We start from the raw sequence: 21,715 nt of genomic DNA, 5'->3' as shown, positions 1-21,715 counted from the left end.
TACGAGGAGAGGCAAACACCCAACGAACGAAGTAAGTCATACTAGTGCCTTTCTATTAACATTGATTGGAAATATATGAAATCATTTGAACATAGTTCACCTGATAGAAACAGTGGAAATTCCTTTCGCCTGCCTGCTGCTGGATTACGCGAGACTTTTCTAGCAAATAGTTGGTAATAATACCACCGACCGGATCACCTTTGTAGTCGAATTCGATGTCCATGTACTTGCCAAAGCGACTGCTGTTGTCGTTACGGTTTGTTTTCGCATTTCCGAAACATTCAAGAATGGCATTACTCTTGATCAGCACATTCTTAACCCTGTCAATGTAATATCCGTATCATTAATGAGAGAAGGTTCTAACAGTACAGAACAAAAGCTCATTCTGTTTGCCTTAATATCATGATTAAGATAAGCTAAAAATGTCTACTGTAGGTACTTTGGTCTAGGTGAACGAACAAAAATGACCCATGCAAGCAAGAGCGTGTTAGCTGGATAACTTAAAAAACAATAGACCCATTAGAAGCGCTTCAGCACACAATTGATGATTAAGTTAAAATCCACCAAAGGACCAAACGTGCACCATCACCATCGGTGAGTTCGGTTCATGTGAACTTTCAAAGGATTACACGGCCAAATGAACAAAAGCCGCAAAGAATGCAGATGTTAAGTGTATGAATGAAATAATTAAAATGTCATACACGGGGGCTTGACATTACTATCGAAAAATGAAATTAATTAATCTTCAAACCAAACCCACATGGAGGAATGTGCGGACGGTACTTTTCGAAGAAAAAAAAACTGCGAATTTATTAATGAAGAATCCGTACATGAATTACCGAGCTTCACTAGACCGGATTATACTGTGATTCATCAAAGCGTAGCATGGAATTGAGGTTTTCAGAAGCACTCAAAGTAGAACGGATAGACCTTCGGTTCTCGGTTCAGAAGTATAAAAACGCAACAGGCGTGATCGAGGAACATAATACATTTCAACATTACATTCGCTTTTCTATTTAGCGATGAACAACAACTATCTTACCTTTCAATTTCACCTTGCTTGCCCTGGTTAGTAACGTCTGCAATGTATTTCATGATGATCTTCGAAGCCTCCGTTTTACCGGCCCCAGATTCGCCGGATATCATAATGCACGTATCGCTGTTCCGTTGCTTCAACACGCGATAAGCGGCATCAGCAATCGCGAATATGTGTGGTGGATTTTCGAACAGTTCGCGTCCTTTGTAACGACTGACATAATCTGAGCCATAAATGTTCATCTCTCGGTATGGATTCATAGAGATGCAGACCTCTCCAATGTAAGTGTAGATTTTGGCTGCCTGAAACCTAAAATTACAACAAAAAAAAGAGACGGAGAAAACAAATTAGTGATAATACTTTGAAGCTTTTAACACTTTTCGTTACGCGTTTTTCATCCTGCAGACTCTTATGCGCTGAATCAAAAATTAATATCTAATTTGCTTCAGGAGGCCTCATGGTACAGCACGCGCACTTCACGTAAGTCAATTATGACATCATTGGCCTGAAGCTAGACAACGAAAGCAGCAACGCACTCACCGACCGATGGTCGAGGTCGGTTCGTCAGCTGGAGGCGCTTTATCAACTCTCGTGGTCATCTTTCCCTTTCGATCTTGCCCCTTTTCGCGCTTTCGCTGAATTGTCAACAATTACGACTTACGAAAGCAGAAAGATGATACATTCGTTGATGGTAATTAAAATTTACAAACATCCGACCACAACCGGTGGACGCTTTCCGGTGCGATGCCGGTAGCATTAACGTGTTACCTCATACTAGAGTCGTGGTTCGGAAGCTACCGGCACGATTCCGACACACCTCTCTGATCCGATACAACATGATACAAATGTCATCAAATAATGCTGCTGGCTCCACAGAGTAGCATACAATGTCAACACATAGCAAACACCGTATCACTTATCGTTGAGCATAACGAGCAATATTCAAAAGCCATCTTGTCGTATCATCATTTTGTCTCAACCTCTCATCATTTTATCATTTTGATATCAACAGTATGAAACATTCCCAAAGCGTTCAAAGTGTTTGAATTAATTTTAAAAATAATTATTTAATTATAACTACCTATGAATGATATGATAGACTACTGGAGCGCCCACACATGGCTTAAAACATCGCGTTGCGCGTTCAACGGCGGCATAAAAACTACTGAGTCGATTTTCTTGTACTTTTCAACGCTTTATCTCCGCTTTATAGATGAAATAAAATCATAAAATAATGTATTTTAATAAAGTATTTTTATCAAAGCGATTCGTAATATTTCTTGAAAGATGCGCTCCAATGCGACATTTTGAAAAATGAAAGGTTTGGTAAAAATATAGGTTTTTTTTTCACAAAACATCCTCAAAAATGAGTCTTTTTAAACCAAATTTACGTAATTCTCTACAAAAAAATGATTTATTAAATAAATTAAATGAATCGAGCCAATTCTGCGGTTTTATGCGATTCTGCTTCGATAATGAAGAAACAAACAAACTTTTAATTAATTTTACTCACTTGCAACAGCCGAAAACATAACGAGTCTGATACGGATGTTTTTTTTCATAAACTATTTTAAAAAATGTACTACACAATGATAAGAATGACCTGCCGAGCTAATTTAACTTTAACTTTATAAACAACTTCGATTTCTTCATTGTTCGATTTTGTTCACTTCGCATTATGAAAGTTAGTTGAGTTACCATCAATTTAAGTTCATGCCGAACACTGTGGTATAATTTTGCATGGGTTTCGATTATATTTCTGATAAGATGTACTTTTGATCAAACTATGCACAATAGCTAAATAGAAAATTTCTAATCTAAACAAAACCTTATAACACGTTCCACTCTGATATAAAACCCATGAGTCAGAATGTAAGAGTATAGGGACTGAATTGAGTGAAATTTCCTCGTAAGGAAATCGCTAAATTGTGGAATAACTTTTCCAGAGCATTGGGAGTCCATGATAGAGAAATGTGTGAGGTTTCCTGCAATCAAACACAAGGAATAAATCCTATGTTCTTTCATGGAAGAAAGTATTTATGCTTGATTTTCTTTTCAAACTGAATATTAAATTGGCTTGACTGTATGGCTTCTCTTCGGATTAGTCTTCTGCTGATGTTTCAGCCAGTTTTGTGTACTTCTGTTATGCTGAGCAGATCAACTCTCACTATCTACTTTTTCGTAAAATTCTACCAGTTCAGACTTCTTGCTTTACGGATATTACGAGCCTTATTTTTGAAATTTCGTCAAAGTATCTCGAAAATCATATTTTTCGCCTTTGCTTTGCTCTTCAATCGTGCCATAGCGTGGTCTTATCATGGGCATTTTCATTTGAAGGTTCAGAAAATGGCTATATGAGACGTCACATCTACCGAACCGTGTGGCGATTTTGGGCAAAACTGTAGGTGAGATTTAATACACGAAATTAAGCCTTTTTTTTGGCAAATTTTGCGATGTTGAAATTCTAATTGATTGATCCTTTTTCCAAAGAATCCAAAGAAAACAAAAAATATCGCGCAAATATTCAGTACTTGTTCAGTACTTATAATAAGGATGTCCAACGATTATCAAGAACTACAAACTTCTTAGAAATCCTAAGAAAATCCAACAAAATCTGACCAAGAAACAGATTTTAAAAAGATTTTTTTCCAATTGAATTCGTTAAGTTTGTTAGCGCTACTATTTTACCGGCCAATACTGTACCTAAGGAAAAGGAATCACGCGGGAAACTGGACGTGCCAAAAAATTTAAAAAGTGTAAAACATACATACGTAGAAAATAATATGAAATTGAAATTAAATTAAAAATTCCGATTCCAATAAAAAAACAGTGATAAAGTTTATAGAAAAGTTAAATTTTTACCTTGGTATCTGCCCTTTTCATTAGTATTCGGGGGTCATTCAGTCTTCCAAGCAGAATAAAATATCAGCGAACGAGATGGGCTAACTAACATTTCTTAGCACCTGAATCCTGCTAGAGGGCCATCTTTCACGAACGAGTCGTTCCGAACTGACATCATCCATACCTTGGCCGCTCCGAAGCCTTGCACAACACACTTGAAGGCAGGCGAGTGTGGAACGTTAAAGATGACGCTATTTGCTGGGCCGCCATTCGGAGCCGTCCAATCAATCATTCAAACGATGAAACATTGAAGCAAGCAGCTTCGTTGCGTTCGTCAATATCTTGTATCAAACAATCGACCCCTCCTACTCATATTCACCTTACTTATTTGGCACTAGTACCAGCGTAAGTGTGAAAGACAAATAAGTGTTGAGTAATTAAAAAGGACTTGTTTCGAGCGCATAACATATGTTTTCTGAGAACATATAAATTCACTGCTAAAGACTACTAAAGCGAGTTAGTCGCATTTCCAGCAGCAGCAGCAGGAAGTGACTCACGTAAGGAGGTCAGAAAACGAATGTCCCAAGTGACGTAGAGGTCACATGACCTCTGCTTGTTTTACATTGAACCATATCCAACATAAAGTAACTCGAAATAAAGTGGGACACCTTCGATTCGTGGTATTGGCATCGCAGTTTACGCCTTGCCTTTAAACCGAGCCCTGTAGAGTACTCTTTGGTTGCCAAGTGCTTTGTTGTTTTCCGTAGCGTGATAACGGCAAACCGATAAAGTGTAATCGGCACCGGCCGCGTGAAGGGTAAACATTCCTTCTTTCGAATGACTGCACGTCTTCGTCGGTTTGCTTCGATTATTAGTTTTTCTAGATTTCAAAGTAAACACTAAACGTGCCTGCCAGCCCAATGCCGGTACCGTTGGTCATGGCCTTGTTGATCTTAGTATGAAGCGCCCTCTTCTAGCCCCCCCCCCCCCCCCCCCCCCCGGGCGCACACATGTGCTCGGGATATCCCTCTTTCTGTCGTGAGCTGTTTTTGATTTTCAAGAAGAAAAAAATCTTTATGACGCCAAACTAGTTGGCATAGAGCGTTCGGGTTCGATGACTAATCCGACGCGGCAACCGATTCGCCGAACGAGGCCACGCAATCCACGCCAGCTGCTAAATGGGGGACTGCGAAATCAGGCACTCCTATCCTATCATTCTGTACACTTATGGGGCGCACTCGGTTTCCCCTTCTTTCAAATTGCTTCCCGGCTGATAAGAACAAGTGTTTCTTATCGGTTTATTGTGAGCAGTGTGGAAATTGTTCGCGTGATAATGATTGTACATGGGGGAGGCTTGCAACATCAATGATCCATTGTAGTCTAAATTGGCTAAATGATTTAGTCTCCATCAGAATCTACGATCGGCTATTCTACCAAAGAAACGCATTCGTTGACTACACGCTTCTAGCGACGATTTGCCTCGTGCACGCTTCGAGGGACTCTCGGTGACGTAATCGGTGGAGCGCCGCATCAACGGATGACTAATCTCGATTCTACGTGTTTAACTTAACATGCCTGTTAGTCATTTTAAAATGATGAGCGAACTGGAGTTGTCGGCTAATAAATCATTGAAAGAAGCAACAAAAGTAGTTCGTTTCGTAATCATTATCTCATCGCATCTCATTATCTCATCTAGCATCACAGTGCACAGCGATCTTGATCGTTATAATCATTGATCCTGATGGGAAATGGTTGAAAAGATTTCAACATCCGAAAAAGTTTCTGCTCAGATTTACTCCTGACTTCTATTGGAGCTTATTCGCATGAAAAAGGCGCAACCTTACGCCTGGACAAAAATGAAAATAATGTGTGACCTTTTTTTGGCACCAATTTCCAAAAAACTGTGCAATTAACACGCACCAAATATTTATGCAAACTTCTGTCCTATGTACTTTCTTTACTCATGCCATTTGGGTCCAATATAAACAATTTTTCAAAAAGGTTTTTGTAGCCTCGGCATAACCAAAGCGTGAACATTTCAAAGACTTACCTTCGTTTCAAGTTGTCCATAAAATTCTCTTGTGTTACTGCGTCCAGCAGTACAAAGTCTTGTACGCCGACTTCATGTCCTTGGTGATGCGCCATCCTTGGTTGTGCAAAAAAGAGGTGATCTGACGGGACGGCAACGACTCAGTTTCTTGCGGCTGATTGCACCTTGTTGGTAAAAATTATCACATCTACGCTAAACAAGTGCTAATTCACATTAAACAGAGTGAAACAGCGAACTGCTTTATTTTTAGCGCGTTGCAGTTCCAGTTGACACTTTCAACACACAACAAACTTTTATCAATGAATGCATCTGCAGAGAGAGAAATAACATCATTTAAGCACGTCGGCTTGCTTCGAAACGAAAGAGGTGGTTTCATTAGCTTAATATATTAATTAATTCCGCACACAGCCACAGGGTTTTACATTTCAGGTGAAGTACAATGGGTAGAGAAAGTGTCCTTCAATCGACAACAAAGCGCCAACCAACTCATCACTTGTACTTCACGTCACATTATTCACGCCGAAAAAAGGTAGCACTACACAATACGCGGATTGCCTCGAAGAATCGTTAGAAATCGTTCGCCCCCCAAGGCTTGATGGCCCTGCTGATGTGTAATCCTCACAATTCGGGTTCTGGCTTGCTTTCACACTTTGGGGAGTTCACGAAAAAGCATTCTGGATGCCATAATCTGCCGCTGTTAAACCAGTTCTTTGATGTTTGGAAGAAAAGAAAACAAAACGCTTCTTCGCGGTTTACGCACGCACGTACAAATACAGGATCACGCACAGATGGGCTGCTCTAGTATTTGCAGGTCCTTTGAATGATTTTAGATGCTTTTCTCTACGCAAGCATCTAAAAACTTCCGGAGGTCTGGGCGTAGACTTGCTTCACGAATGCCGAGGAAGGAGACTCCCCGGTCGCCCTCGCGCACTCAAAAATAGCTGGAAACGCCGCGCGTTTGCCCTCTTCTTTACGCTGCCGTGTTTTAGGCGACCTCCTTTCGTTACGCGTGGTTCAAAATGGTTGCCAAACGAGGTTAATTGAATGTTGCTTATTACTTGCACACTGATTTGGCTCCCACAATTATTTGACTTTGTATGAGGTTTTTGAAAGTCGTTCCTTTCGACTTTTAAGTCAATTTTTTACGCAGAATCTTTCAAAAAATAGCGGAAACTCCAGAAGGTCTAACAAGCGGTCTTCACGGGCGGGTTCGTCGTCTGCCATTCTCTTGGTAAGTTGAACCCGGCTGGTTCTTCAACGCTGTGACTTCAATCTTTTGTGGAGTTGTACTCCATTTGGTAAATTGATTCCATTTCAATCTGTTAGCATTGGAGATGTTCTGGAATGAGCTGAAACTACATGATTATAAGTTTTCGTTGTGAGCGATTGTACTAGTTGTTGAATTCCTAAAAAGTATTTCATTCAATTCAAGTCTAGATAATGTGCTGGCGGAATTCTATCCTTGATATGCGATATACCTTATAGTTCTTCTATTGGTAAGATGTATTGAAGTATTTTCTGGATTTGACAACGATGTCTTCTGGGCATAGGATTTTGATTTTTGAATAGTTATAAATATTGAATTTAATGAATTTTATGAATTTAAAAGGCTCCGGGAGTGTTGAGTTTGAAGCATTTTGGCTTTGTTAATTTTTTTTTTCAAAAATATAGACATGGATAGGATTCATATATTTAGCCGTGTCAATATCGTCCAGCAGATTCGCGCTTTATCTTAATAAGAGGTAAAATTCCATTGCTATTTTTAATGATTTTACTCTCCAGTTCCAGTCAGCTACAGAATTTACTAGCCGTCATGTTTGACTTTGATGTGTGTTTCGCTAATTTAAGTGTTTCACTTCAAATTTGTCCTGATATTGTCACCTTTACCCAGCATGTTTCGTTGTCCATCTTCCTAACTTGCAACAGGTATGCTACAATTTCATTAAAATTAACTAAAATATAACATATTCTATTGTATCCACTAACCTTTCTCTCTATTTAAACAGTACTTGAACAACTATTTTGGAAGAGATAAGTAATAGATTCCTTGCGCTTTATGCAAAACGGAACCATAGGAATTCGTTGTTGTTTAGAAATTTATTACTTGCTAACTTTGCTACAACCGACGAACGGTCCTAGCCCGCCACAAAAGACTCTTCCACCGAAGAAATGTACCCTTTATTTTAACCTATCTTTTATGAAAGTTCAGGTTTGCTGACCCCCAGGTCCCAAGCATGTTTTTAAAGTTATTCAACTAAGTAACAAACGATCGAACGAATCCTTTTAATAGGCTAATAGCAATTTCGTCATATCCATGTTAATTTTTGCACACGAAAGAAAATCCTAATTGGTCTAATTTAACGTTTTCAACCGTTACTCTCACGAAGATTTATTGATAAGGAATAATTTTTCTTAAAGAACGGCACACTAATTTATTCGCTTCAAAAGCCGCTCAAAATGAGCCATATTCGAAATCATGCTGTAAATAATTTAATTGTTTTCTTAAAGCTAGTTTCAATGAAATTTGGTATAGAAGGGCGTTGTTTTCGGGATCGATGCAGCACGCGTGTTTATCGTGGCAGCGCAGTCACACGATATACAATTAACAGTTTGTGGAAGTTTTGCAGCCGTTTTACTACCAGCAGCAATTTTGTTTCCAGATGTCTCAATCGTTTTTTTCAATAAACACACCTCTTCGCTAACGACAGCCAGGGCATGGCGCAGTTCCGATAAAAATGATTTAATTTTATCAATTTCCGTTTCTATACGACCAACGCTTTCGGTATTCTGGGGTAGGTTTGTAGAAAAAGAGGTCTCATTCATGTTCTGAAGGTGTAATCGATTCTGAAAGCAAGAATTAATCTTGTGCTCTATGGTGAGCTCTATTTCATCCATACGATTTACTCGCTGCAGTAAGGTGTTTACTGCATTCATAAGGTATGGTATTTGATCTATGGATGGCTTTTCATTAGAATTTGATGGACTTATAGGAATTTGTTGCTTGTGAATGAACTCGTTTCGATCACCTCGTTCTGATTGGCGTATAGGGTGAGGAGGATCGTCTTTACTAATCACACCTGTTAAGCTTATGTTCTCATTGCGCTCATCTAAGCACACTGACGACATTCTAGCATTCGCCTTTGCGGATGAAGTTCCCATGATTGATTCGAAGGATGATATGCTTGCAGTAGGGCTTCGTTGAACATTGGATTTTGTTATCTGTTCTTTTATCATACTCCCTTCGGAATCAGCGCCATCATATTGGCATGCGACATTAATCAGGAAAGAGCTTGGATATGATGGTTGATGGATGGTTGGTACGTTGAAGCACGCATTCTCGATCCGCATAATCTTCGCCTCCATTTCTGACAAGCGTTCATTTATTTGAGTTTCCTATCAAACATATTAATGTTTTGGAAAATATATGATCGAAATTGAAGACATGAAGTATAAAACGAATTCATATCCTTACATTTTTATGTATATGATCATAAGTACCTTTAAAAATTCCATGGTCGACACCTCTGAAGCCTCTTGCTGTGCTGTGTTCGTAATTCCATTATTATCATGCGAAGCACTACTACCATTACCAGCTGTGTTCAGAACAAATGGTATAGTACCGTTCTTTTCATTACACAATGCCGGCGTGATCTTGAATTCACGGAACGCCAGATAATGTAATACTTCACGCAATCGATTTAAATTCAATACACCATAAATTTCTGCATTTTCAAACGATATTGCTTGGTCAATCAAATCAACGACATCCGTATTAGCCATCTGGAACCGGGTTACAAATAGATTTTGTTTAAAGTATTCCTGTGACCAACTAGTTTACTTTGATGATGACGGATGCTATGGGTGGAAATGTTTATAGCTTCAATCGATTCGGTAGGCGACTCTTCTTAAGAGCTGGTATTGACAGACGTACGGCCAGTCTGTTCAGCGGTACTACTTACTTTTCTACTAGATTCAAATATTCAATCATCACTACAGTAGTAATTTTTATATTTAGGTGGGAAAGACGAAAATTTTGATCAAAACATCTAATTCTTCCACCCCTTAACGGTAGCTTACTGTTCCAATTCATAAATAAGCTGAAAACATCCTTTTGAAGCCGTGCATACTATATCTAGAACTTTTCGTTCTTCTCAATTGCGCCAGGCACAGCCAAATTCAATGTTTGGTACCTAACACGTGTGATCAACTTTCTGAAGATTCGTTTATGAGCCATTATTATTTTTTCATGCTCATGCGTGCATGCTCATGTTTTCTATTCGGTAGCTCAAACTTACACCCCCACCAACAGAACACTATGGAGCTAAGTTCATATTGTAAACATTTTTCTCTTTCCAATGCAGCATTGCTGATTTGCCTCCTATTGAATCGCACAAACCCCACTGATCAAGATCCCAATCTTGATTGCTATTTTACTTTAACCGACATTACGACCGCGTCAAGCGTTTGTTCTGTTACAATATGTATCCTACCGATTCCTTGGGATAAATATTTATGTCAATTTGATTGTTGTGATGCTCTACTACGCTCCCAGGAAGGCACGGCCAGACCAATTTAAAGCAACTGTTGTGACAAAGGCTTGGGAAATTACTACAAACATTATTTAGTAAATGTAGCATTTAACATACTGCAGCATACTTTAGCATACTTTAAGAATCATTTTTGAAATGATTAATTAAAAATGTAATTAAGGTTCTTGGGCTACTATCAATTCTATTGGAAATACAAAACACACAACTACAAAATAGTAACATGTTTACTACACAAGTGGGAGTCAAATACTAAACTACCAATTCATCTAAACGGCTTAAATCAATGTTAACACCTCGTGGGATTCGTGAGTGTAGCCCATGGTTGATTGGTTTTCTAACCAATCATACACCTCAGTGCGATGTCGTATTGTTTGATTTGACAAATCATTGCGAAAAGTAAAAGTAAAAAAACGAGTTAATCGAACAAAAGCACCTTCCGTCCTTTTGTTATGCGGTCTGGAGTTAAAGTACCACCTTTAAGTCTACCAAACTCGTAATTATGAGGTGAGGGGTTTCGTTAGGCTTAAGGTTCGGAAGATTCCGAAGGCCACGTCTGTTTGGCCAGTGATGAAAATCGCACATTATCTTTTTACCCTATGTTTGTTTATACATTCCGTTTCTCCCGTTGGGAAAGGAAGTCATTTTTCCAAGCAGCATACAAAAGCCAAATAGAACGTCGGCGAGATGCCTTCGGTCAATGGAGAAAACCCGAGCTGAATCCGAGCTTCACCGAGCAACACGTGAATCGCCGTTTCCTAAAGATATGCCGTTCATGATGAGGAGACCAGCGCAGTCCGATCTCGATCACGGTGCGTGTTGCTCGGTCGCTTATCGGTCTTATCGGACCGCTTCCAACACGGGAGTGTCGGAGCAATAACATGTCGCAACCGTGTGACAACGTGGTGGAAACGATTAATTGATTTAGTGGCATTCGTAGTGTTTCGCGTATAGGTAACAATCAGTTCCGATCGCTTGAATAGTGTCAAATACCTTAATGCGCTTCTAATATCCAACTAGAATGAGCATGTGAAATCTTGCGAAAAGTTTTATATTAGTTCTTGACGCAAAACACCTCCGGGCCATCATCAAACCTAACCAGGAGTGGATGGTGTGAGAACGAGTGAAAGTGGAGTTTCATTCCGCCACATGTGGCTTTCCATAGGTCCCAGAGCAAGCGAGAATAAATGATGGTAGTGTGGTTGTTAGGAGTAGAAAAACACGTTGGAATGAAATGAATCTAAATGAAGGAAAAGCACATAGGACACCTTATGCTGTATTTCCTAGTCTCTGCGACGCACCTAACCCAACGTGTGGAATTGACCAACTTGAGGTTGTTTGTCTGATAATGGTAACAATCGGAATTGGTGGTGTGGTGTAGTGATAAGATTGTGAAGATTTTTGTGAGACGTCAAGCAACAGGTATTCGTACCCCTTTTCTGTGATGGACTGATAACGAGAGCACCCTGCAGTTGCTTGGTGAACGTTCAGAATAAAAACAAGTCTCGAGCATAATTCTTTCCTATGGTTTTGAGTGCTTTGAGCGAATCGAAAGGAATATGCCAACACAAAAAAAGATCATTTGTGAGTGAGTTTTCCAGGACATCCGTGATATCAAAATAGTACTGACAGATTTCTCCGTGTATCTGTAGTTTCCATACATCGGAACATTGATTAGTGTAGTTATTTTTCATATTTTCATATTCCTTTTCTATAACCAGCGCTCTCGCATTAAGTTTTTGATTTCGGCAAATTTGTAACATTAGCAGAGATTCAAAAAGTAATTTAATACTTTTGGCCATTTTGCATTCCATGTGTATTTGTATATCATTGCAAAAATAATTCAAGACATATGCACCATTTTCTATACTTTCAACATGTTTTTAATTTATTATGTTGTCAGCTAATAGTTTAATCATCACTTTCAATAGACTGAACTTTAATAAAATTTCAACTTGTGCTCCAAAACGATGCTTCATGTTTTAGGATTTTTTTGCCGTGAAATGCAAAATCCTTAAACTATAGTTTATCATTGCATACAATTATGTTCTTCTAAATCAATCAAACCATTTTACCATCACGCTCGTTAGGCAAAGGTAATATTAACGAGATGGATTAAATACAAGTTCACTTGAACTTTACCATCGTCGTGATAAGTGGTCGGTTTGTACTTATGCTACCGGTATATGCACTTAACATTAAAATCCTGATAGGTCCTCATTATGGGGGAAACTTCATAATTAGAACGGTCATGTTTAACAATCCATGGCAGAACTCCTATTTAAACAGGAGGGTTTCAAGGCTTAACAATTCGAATGAATGCAGTCCAAGCTGATATGGGGCGTTTGTTGTGGTTACCGCACTATCACAATATTCTTTCAAATGTCCTACACTCTCCCACCAGATTATGCGTCAAACCATCCACTTAACTAAATACCTGGAACTGCCGGCGTTACAAACTTGCATCCCATCGTTTTGTGCATGTGTGCGTTGTAATCGTGGATTGTTAGACTAATCCTATTAGGTGATGAATTGTGGTTTGCATAATTGACACCATCACTGAAGGACTCGTCGCGTTCATCATTGCGTTAACTGCTTCTACCGACGTTAATCGTAGAAATGTTTCACTTGTGTAAAAAGCCAACATTAAAACATCCTTGTTTCCTTAAACCTTAATAAATAAAAAATCATTTACGTCATGCTATTTTAATACAACTTAAGCATGTACCTGCTCATCCAAGACGTCACCTCATTGTGGTGATTTTAGTTGTCTAGTAGATCTAGTGAAGGATAATAAAATGTTCATTGATGGCCATTTATGCAAAGAGCATGAACCAACTTTTCATCACATTTTTCGTGTGGAACGCTATCAAGGTATGCACAACATTAAATTTATGAATTGCAAACCTCACTACACAAAGATCCATCATTTTCACATTTCAGCTTTCCTTTACACAACATCTTCATGGTAAGCTACTCTTGTATCATCAAGGCTCCACAAAATTCCATTCAAATATCCCAATTGCTCTTCAGAACTCAGCGTTATTCCAATCCAAAACCACCAGCGACAACTTCAGCTTCATATGACATGGAATTCTACACTACCGGACGATGCAGTGTATACTATCACTATCGACCACGTGGTTACTGAAACTTGCCAGCTCAAAGCAATGTTTGATAATCTAAAACATATAAAATGTGCGCCGATCCTTGTTCATGCGGTAAAGTAATTAGGTTTAATAATGCTCATCAGATACAACATCAATGAAACCCACACAGCTCATTTTTTGCAGTCACAGTTACAAGGTTTCGTATTCACAAAAAATCCAACGAAACTTTGCAGCAGTTTAATATCAGGGCCCGGTTTTTACTCGAAGACACAAGGGGACAAGTACTTTCAGAATAGCATTATTTTCATTATGTTTCGTATTGTTATAATGGGATTGAGTTGCAAACGACTACATCATTTATTTTGTATAAGCAACAGTTTATGCAGCATATATTACAGAAAAAAGGAAACAAAATTTGCATAAAGAAAATAATATAATTAGAAGGCATTGTGACTGAACTGTTAAAATTGAGGGATAGAAATTATTGTTTTATGTGCTAGTGTAATCTTATTACTGGCTATTTCAAGAACGTGAGCGCCGTCAAGATTTGTGCCGCTTAAGGCAATAATGAATCAATTAATACTTTTCAATCCCAATGTTTTATTTTTGTTAATAACTGGAACCAATTACTTATGATTCGATACTCTCTTCGAAATGACACACTGTACAGACGTCCACTGATGTAATAGCACCTTCAGAAGAAGATGGACTACTCAAGCATTCATGTCCCATCCAGCAACGTTGCACTTACAACGTTGCCGTGGATGCATGGAACTACCAAGGTAGCATCCGGCAAACGGTGGAGATTCCTGATTGCGTTGATGATTTGTGCTCGTGTGATTATGCTGTACATTTGCCGGCGCTCCAAGAACTCACTGCCCGGGTCAATCGCACCAGTAATCAACTCGTCATCAGCTGGAAACCGGGATCCTACAACATTTCCAATCTACCAAACAACGTGATACCCCAATTCATTAATATTCGGTACGAATGTTTGGCTAACTATAAAGTTTCACATTCAACAATTTTATGCTTCTGTTATTCCACGCCAAAAAACGTATCACAACTAACAACGTAAAAACAGGGTTCGTCGTGGTACCAACAATGAACTGAGCTGGGGCGGTCTGCATAGCAGCATGAAAGAGGTAACACTCCCATTCAATGCTACTTCACACTGCTTCGACATCAACGAACTACCGGGAACGAAATTCGTCTTCTTAGTGCAACTAAAAGTCATAGACTCGCGGAAATGTGAACGCGACGCTGAACCACTTAAAGGTAAATTACGAAACTAACTTAAAGTAGAGTAAAGATAATATAACTGGCATTTTGTTTGTTTGCTTATGATGTGTATTCCCCCATTCCTTTTCTTTTTTGGCCAGTCACACTGCCGGATTATGAGTCCTTGGTATGAAATGATAACACTAGATCAAATTACAATAGTAAATAGCAATCGCATAATCCAAAGACGTTTCTTTTGTTTGTTTCTTATTTTTTTGTTGTACCATTCAACTACTCAGGATCAACAAGAAGGTAGGTAACCCAAAAGAAAAACACGTAAAATTGCCAATCTCTATAGTGTTAATGTCTGATATATTGATATGCTTCTATTTTGAAGCCAGTATCAATTTCGCAACTTGAACGGCATCAACATGCGTATCGATTCTTAAAGGTGATGATGCCTCATGCATTTTGTTGCCTAAAATACAACGGAATCATAAATTTGACAAAAGAAATTATGAAACAATAGAAAATAAATCATTCGCTCTTCGAACAGCAATATAATAAACTAAATATTGGTTTATCAATGGGGTTCAATGAGGGTTCAATGTTCATTAAATAAATGATTCTGGACATTAATAGACTAATTTTAGAAAAAAATAGTATGATATGATTGAAACAACATCACTAAGGGATTTTTAACTTTAACACCAAAGGAACATATGTAGGAGACTTCTTTATTCATTTATTTTATTTATTCATTTATTTATTATTTACAGACCACATAAGAACAATTTGTAACTTGTACTAAATCTCTTCTTTTGCCTTAACCTGCTAATGCGTTCGTAAATGCGAACCAGGAGGCATGAACAACCTTGAGCTTCGCTCTTCGAAAACTGTGCGAATCATTCTACCTCTTTAAACTTGTTAAATGGTTCCGATGTATGTTCGGTACCCAACCCAGCACATGGCCATCGACATTCAACTTTTGGGTTAGCATGCCTTTTCGAGGAGCACGCTTACCATAGAAAGGTAGAGGGAAGAATCATAAACTTAAAAGATCGACACGCTCTTATTTAGAAGCTACGTAATGGTAAAGTTATCATTTCCCCTGAGAAATTGCAAACTATAATCATGGCATGTTCTTGGAAAAGTACGCCCAACGATACGATTTCTTCATTATTCCTCGAATATGCTTTATCTGAGTCGTTGTTCATCGTTCAGCCTACATTTGATTAGGCTAAAGGTGTATTTTTTAGTTTTTCTTCGCCACTTTTCCTGACCTACCAGCAAGTAAATTGCCAACTAAGTCAAACATGGCGCCATTCATTATCCCAATCGTGGTTGTTAGTAATTATTGTCACTCATAGCTCTGTTAGAGCAAACATCCTTTCAATCATCTGACTTAGTTTTATTGCCGCCACATCCACAAAAGGTTATAACCTGGCCATTTTTCACTTTTTGCAGCGGAGGGACTATTGTCGCCTGTCGTCCTAGTAAGTGTTCAACAGAAATTTCAAACAAGATGCACAATGTTCAAGGGGATTGTTTGTCTCATCCCCATAGTTCTTCGTACTGATCTCTCTTGTAGCATCGTTGGTAATTGCTGTTATGGTTGTTTTCTGTTACAAACGTGTTTTCAAAAGTCGACAGAATGCTAGCTGGCGTGATATTTGCGTGCGTACTAGGCAAGTATTGTTTATATTTCATATGGTTTACAGAAGGAAGTATGAGTATTGTATAAACAATTGGTTCATTTGCTTATATTATTACTATCTTAGCGGCGAGCATCCCCCCATGATAATGTCGGAGAACGAACTATATGTGGATATGGATGTCGAGGTAAATAAATACGAAATGCAGTTTTATGATTTTTCACATATCACGTATAATTTACGATATTAAAATAGCTACAAAGCGTTTAATTTTAAAAAAAACGAAGCAATACAAACACGGTTTATATTATTTGTGCTTAATTCAATCTGTTGGCTATTCCCTCATTAATCAAAAATTGAATGTTCACAGAATGCTCGAGCACGCGGTAGTGCAGATTATTTGGAAGTTCCACACTCTGCTTTGCGCATTGGTCGTGAAATCGGTAAAGGAGCATTTGGTAGGGTGTTCATGGCGAGTGCATTAAAATTGCCAAATTGTAATGGACCGAAGATTGTGGCCATAAAACAACTGAAAAGTAAGTATTGCTTTACGTTTCATATTTTGCATGCAATCATAGTTAATTGTTCTCTAATTTCATCAAATATGGGAAAACGAGACAGAGTCCACGCGGAGTTGATACCATTAAGCAAGTGTATCTGTATGTTAAATAACAACATTTGTTTTATTTCATTACAAGGGTGTCCTTCGGCTGACAAGCTCGACGAGTTTTTAGATGAAATTAGTATGATGAAAAAAGTCGGCCAACATCCGAACATTGTGACCCTGCTCGGCTGTTGCACCATCAAACAACCACTAACAATGATAATGGAATATATTGGTTGTGGCGATCTGGTAAAGGCTCACAGTGTTTGAATGCCTGCTATAACTCTATTTTGATACAATTGTTTTTCAGCTGGAATATTTACGTAAAATCAGAGCCAAACATCTCGCCAACATACATCAATTAGAAATGAGTTCAAAATTGGAGCAGCAGAACCTTATACAAAACACCGCTAACAACAACATGTTTAATCCCATGGGAAAATATCTAGATCTTTTGCACACCTCGTAAGTATTAAAACGTTTCCGCAATAAAATTCATGTTTTGAAAATTATGTTACATTTCTTTCAGCAGTTCATCAGATGCGTCGTACATCACGCAAACTGACACTAGTGCCACGCGTCCATCATTCACCGAAAGTAAGTTTTCAAATAACAATAACTATCTCTTAAGTAATCGTACATAGATCAGGAAACAGATTCGTTTACACATTGTTGTTTCAAAACAAATCAAGTAGAATCAAGAGTAAAAAAAGGAGTTCATTTTTGCGCGATTGCTTAGAGCACGTTCAACAAATTTTCACCTCAGTTAATTTTGCCACCAATATGAATGATAATTTAAAATTATTAGAAAAACATAAATAATTATCCTTACATTTTGTTACTAGATACCCAATTTTCAGTGCAAGAATCGTTCCATGTAAACAGCTTCCACTCGTAATCCAGTACTCCATTCAACCATGGAGCATTATATCGCCCTTAATTTGATTCTAGGAACAAACACTATCCTTCTGATGGTCCTTTCATGTCCGTACCCATTCGAGATGTGCACTGCTCGTGAGCAATTTAGAATTTAGTTTTGTGCAGCATCCTGGAATTGAGCTGCTAGCAGTTTTTAATTGGAAATATTGCATCTGACAAAATGGCATCGAATTTATTTGTTTTACACATATACAAAAATACTAACGAAACGTGTCAGCAATGAGACTTAGAATTAAAACAATCAAAGCATAACATATGTGCTGTGCTAATAATTTCACGGAAACAGAATTGAGGTAAATGTAACAACTGTGTGCAACATAACATTCGTGACTATCTATTAAAAAGAAAGGAAATCAAAAGGCATTATTGTAAATGCGTGCCGCTAAATGGCTTAAAAAACAGCTTATGATGCTTTGAAAAAATTATCTTTTTTGCTATTTTTTATCAATATATTCATCAATATCAGCTACCTACACCATGCTTAGTGGTATACTGGCGGAGGGAGACAGTTCAAGCGTTCGCAGTCGATGCTCGTTGGAATATGTCCTCGATCATAAAGAGTTACACAACTTTGCTAAGCAGATCGCCTGTGGAATGGAGCATTTAGAGAATCTTGGCATTACGCACCGGTATGTCGCCATACATTTTAGGAATATCAATTGAAACTTCATTTCGTCAAATGTATCTAATATTTTTAAACCTTGCTAACTCCTCTTCATACTTCAATTGTCACATAATTTCTCTGTACAGCGATTTAGCGGCACGCAATATTCTCATAGATGAGCGGAAAACTTTGAAGATATCGGATTTCGGGTTATCGCGTACTGGCATATACATCAATTCGGTAAACAAAAAGGTAGATTTTCCCATTGACCAAACATTGGAATATAGATTCTTTCCCTCCGTAATCGATGATAATATTTGATTTCTGCTTTTTCCCGTTTAATGTCCACACCCTCATCTGCCATGATCTACGTTCTCTTATCGGGCGCGTTTCCGGTTATATAACCTCATACCATTTTACAGGTTCCGTTGCGTTGGCTTTCCATCGAGGCAATACGCGATAAGCTGTATTCCAGCAAGAGCGATGTCTGGGCGTTCGGCATAGTGCTGTGGGAAATAGGAACCTTAGGTATGTATCGAACTGTCTACAGATATAAAGCGTTTATCTAGTTCTCCTACCACATTCTTTGTGTACCGAGCAAATCGCAATTTTCTCACTCGTGGTATGCATACTACTGAAAACAAACTCGAAAACAATCAACTGCAATTGGCATTTTACAGTTTATAGAACAAAGGTCATGATTGCATGTCAAAGGACCGATTAGTTCGAAGAAAAGGTTTCAATAAATGGAGTTGTATAGTTGAACAGCCTGGAATTAGTTCAAAGAAACCAAGGATCAAGTGGACCAGCTTGTTCTCCCATTAATTTGTGACTGTTTACACGCTGAACAATGGCTATTGATTTACACGCTGAACAATGGCTCGTGAAAGTCCCTTTTCAAAGAATAGCCAAGCGATGCGGATAGTAAAGTTGTCTGCCATTGACAGCCTGGCTTCATTCCCCATTTCTCTTAACCGTTTAGAATTATAGTATAGTGTGCTAGTATGTCATTTGAACGATTAATGAGCGCAAAATCAAGTAGAATTATCAAGGGTGTTTTAGTAACTCTCTTACTCATTTTGTCTGTAATTCAAATATTTATCACGCAACCGACAATAACCAAAAATGCAATTCAAGAGCTACAAACGAAAAAGAAAAAAATATTGAACTACAAAACTCTAAATGTATATCATGATCGATTAATTAAAATTATCGAAACACAGGTGGCTACCCCTACCCCGCGGTAGGAAATCACGAACTTCAAAGCTTTCTGGAACAGGGTAAGCGACTAGAACGTCCGGAAAACTGCACTGCCGAGGTTTACGCGCTCATGTTAAAATGCTGGCATGAAGACCCCGCCCAACGCCCAACGTTTGAGCAGATATCCAAGCAACTGGATCCGCATAAGAAAATTTACATAGACTTCAACGATCTGGAACCTACTTACGTATTTCCTCCTACCAGCGATCAATTGCGGTTGGCTATTGCCAACAACAAATAAGCGAAATGTCCAAACCACCGAATACATTAAATTAGTCATTGAAGGAACGCTGACGCATTTTCTGCTTATACTTCGTGACTAATATTTGTACAACTAAAGAGCCAATGACCAATCATTCACGTCCTAGAATGTGTGATTGCAATTCATCTATGTTACGCATGTTCTATGTTTACAATAGTAATAGTTTCACACGAGTACATGAGCTTAAATGTTTAGTAAGGATGCATTCCACGAAGTGGGCTCTTTTGCCCGTATGTCTTTGTCCAAACTCTAATGCACCGTTACAAACCGATTACCGAGCGACGAACCAAGACATAATCTAATACAATATGAAAGATTGGGTGTACTTGTTAGCTTTTTGCAAATGTCCAATCATTACAGGTCTACAAACATGAAACAAGACTGTGATAATCAGTGAAAAGGAAACAATTTACATCGTCGTTCAACTGTGTATGTTAATTCGTAATTGTTGAGGTTTCAAAAATAAAAATAAAAAAATTAAGAGCTCAAACCAAGTCGTATGGTCTTTTTCTATCGATGACGGGTCCATTGCACCAATTACCAGCAATCAGAAGCACTGAACTGGCCAAAATGGGCCAAATCACTAGCTTAAGGCCCAACCGTACTATGTACTGCAGACACGTACGGAAGATACCAACCAGGAATTTACATAGAACTCGTAATGGTTCCGACAACCGTCAACCGACAACTGTCGTAGTTCCAAGCAGCGGTGTAGCTGTACGAATGCCACAACCATTGCTCCATGTCACACCTGTTGCCTGCAGCTAGACTAGAACGGATTCCACTCAAGAAGCTGCATAGTTCTGTGTTATGGATGTACAATTTATGTGGGTAATCAGTTCGCCAAAGCTACTGGATTAGCTATTGATGCAGAACAAAAACATGTTTAGATTAAAAAAAATGATGCAGTTGAGAAATCATATCATGAGTATTTTATCTAGTTTTAGCTGTAGTTATCTCTCACATTTTTTTCATGGATGATGTTCTATCTTGAGTATTATGTTAAATTTTTGACTCAATCAAAGCAAAACTGACAAAGATATAGATTTTTGAATCGCTCACTACTTTGAAGAGCGTTTACCAAATCCAACCTTTTAAAGGGTCGGTGCACATCGTAGTATAAAAACTACTGACCTGATTGATTTGAAAATTTTAACACATTATCTGTACACTCTTTGCTAGATCCGTCGAGGTTTACAAAAAAATGTTGATACTTTTTATAAATCAATTTTGAAAAACTTGTGTTTTTAGGCAAAATCACAAAAAGAATCACTTTTGTAACTTCAAAAATCTGTTAACGATCGAAAAATTGGAATATCAACAAAAACTCGACAGGACTACCCGTGTAACCTTATAATCTATCCAATAAATATCGATTGTTTTGCTTCAAAACATCCATTATGGGGCTACGATGGGTATAATTAAAAGTATATTATTGCATGGATGAAGTTTTTCACAAATCTTTCCTAAAATGCAACTAATGTTCTTGAAAAGTTGTAGCTTAATATGTCATTCATTTAAAAAAATAAGGTTTAATAGTTTCTTCACAAAAAGTCGCCAACAGTGAGCCTTTTTGAACCCGAATT

The 21,715-nt window shown here is 38.2% G+C and overlaps 2 protein-coding genes across 15 annotated transcripts in view; one reads left to right on the top strand and one right to left on the bottom strand.

Annotated features, from left to right (window-relative positions):
* LOC126577759 (unconventional myosin ID) overlaps positions 1-6,844 on the bottom strand; it is a 10,305-nt gene extending 3,461 nt beyond the window's left edge. Inside the window, exons 1-4 of one of the 6 annotated variants that reach the window (XM_050239684.1) lie at positions 6,714-6,844; positions 5,928-6,236; positions 1,043-1,345; positions 101-320 (exon numbers count right to left, since the gene is read on the bottom strand). In XM_050239684.1, the coding sequence (XP_050095641.1) occupies positions 101-320; positions 1,043-1,345; positions 5,928-6,022 (618 nt within the window). In that variant the 5' untranslated portion in view covers positions 6,023-6,236; positions 6,714-6,844. Of the gene's footprint in view, positions 1-100; positions 321-1,042; positions 1,346-5,927; positions 6,237-6,349; positions 6,526-6,549 lie in introns of those variants that run through there. The other 5 variants (XM_050239644.1, XM_050239674.1, XM_050239654.1 and 2 more) reach the window with 5 other exon arrangements.
* Positions 6,845-11,281: 4,437 nt separating this feature from the next.
* On the top strand, positions 11,282-20,206 carry LOC126569722 (mast/stem cell growth factor receptor Kit). 9 transcript variants are annotated; one of them, XM_050227001.1, is made up of 19 exons: positions 11,282-11,428; positions 13,196-13,348; positions 13,418-13,442; positions 13,508-13,695; positions 14,255-14,568; positions 14,669-14,862; positions 14,967-14,992; positions 15,105-15,117; positions 16,273-16,301; positions 16,372-16,493; positions 16,587-16,647; positions 16,831-16,996; positions 17,159-17,313; positions 17,375-17,529; positions 17,594-17,661; positions 18,470-18,632; positions 18,754-18,859; positions 19,030-19,135; positions 19,831-20,206. In XM_050227001.1, the coding sequence occupies exons 2-19, from the start codon at positions 13,283-13,285 to the stop codon at positions 20,106-20,108; spliced, it is 2,235 nt and encodes a 744-aa protein (XP_050082958.1). In that variant the 5' UTR covers positions 11,282-11,428; positions 13,196-13,282; the 3' UTR covers positions 20,109-20,206. The 9 variants fall into 9 exon arrangements, with proteins under 9 accessions (XP_050082958.1, XP_050082953.1, XP_050082960.1 ...); XM_050226996.1 differs by having other exon boundaries at positions 12,879-13,348; XM_050227003.1 differs by having other exon boundaries at positions 11,282-11,667.
* The last annotated feature ends 1,509 nt before the right edge of the window (positions 20,207-21,715 follow it).

This window comes from Anopheles aquasalis, chromosome 2, assembly GCF_943734665.1.
Source record: "Anopheles aquasalis chromosome 2, idAnoAquaMG_Q_19, whole genome shotgun sequence".
NCBI lineage: Eukaryota > Metazoa > Arthropoda > Insecta > Diptera > Culicidae > Anopheles > Anopheles aquasalis.
Note: the sequence above shows the minus strand (reverse complement) of the source record. Positions and strands in the feature narration are given on the sequence as shown.

Excerpts from the sequence above, each read along its gene's own strand:
- LOC126569722 (XM_050227001.1), top strand. The coding sequence starts at position 13,283 with ATGGCCATTTATGCAAAGAGCATGAACCAACTTTTCATCACATTTTTC. Across the intron at positions 18,633-18,753 it reads AATCTTGGCATTACGCACCG|CGATTTAGCGGCACGCAATA; the intron begins GTATGTCGCCAT and ends TTCTCTGTACAG. Across the intron at positions 19,136-19,830 it reads GTGGGAAATAGGAACCTTAG|GTGGCTACCCCTACCCCGCG; the intron begins GTATGTATCGAA and ends ATCGAAACACAG.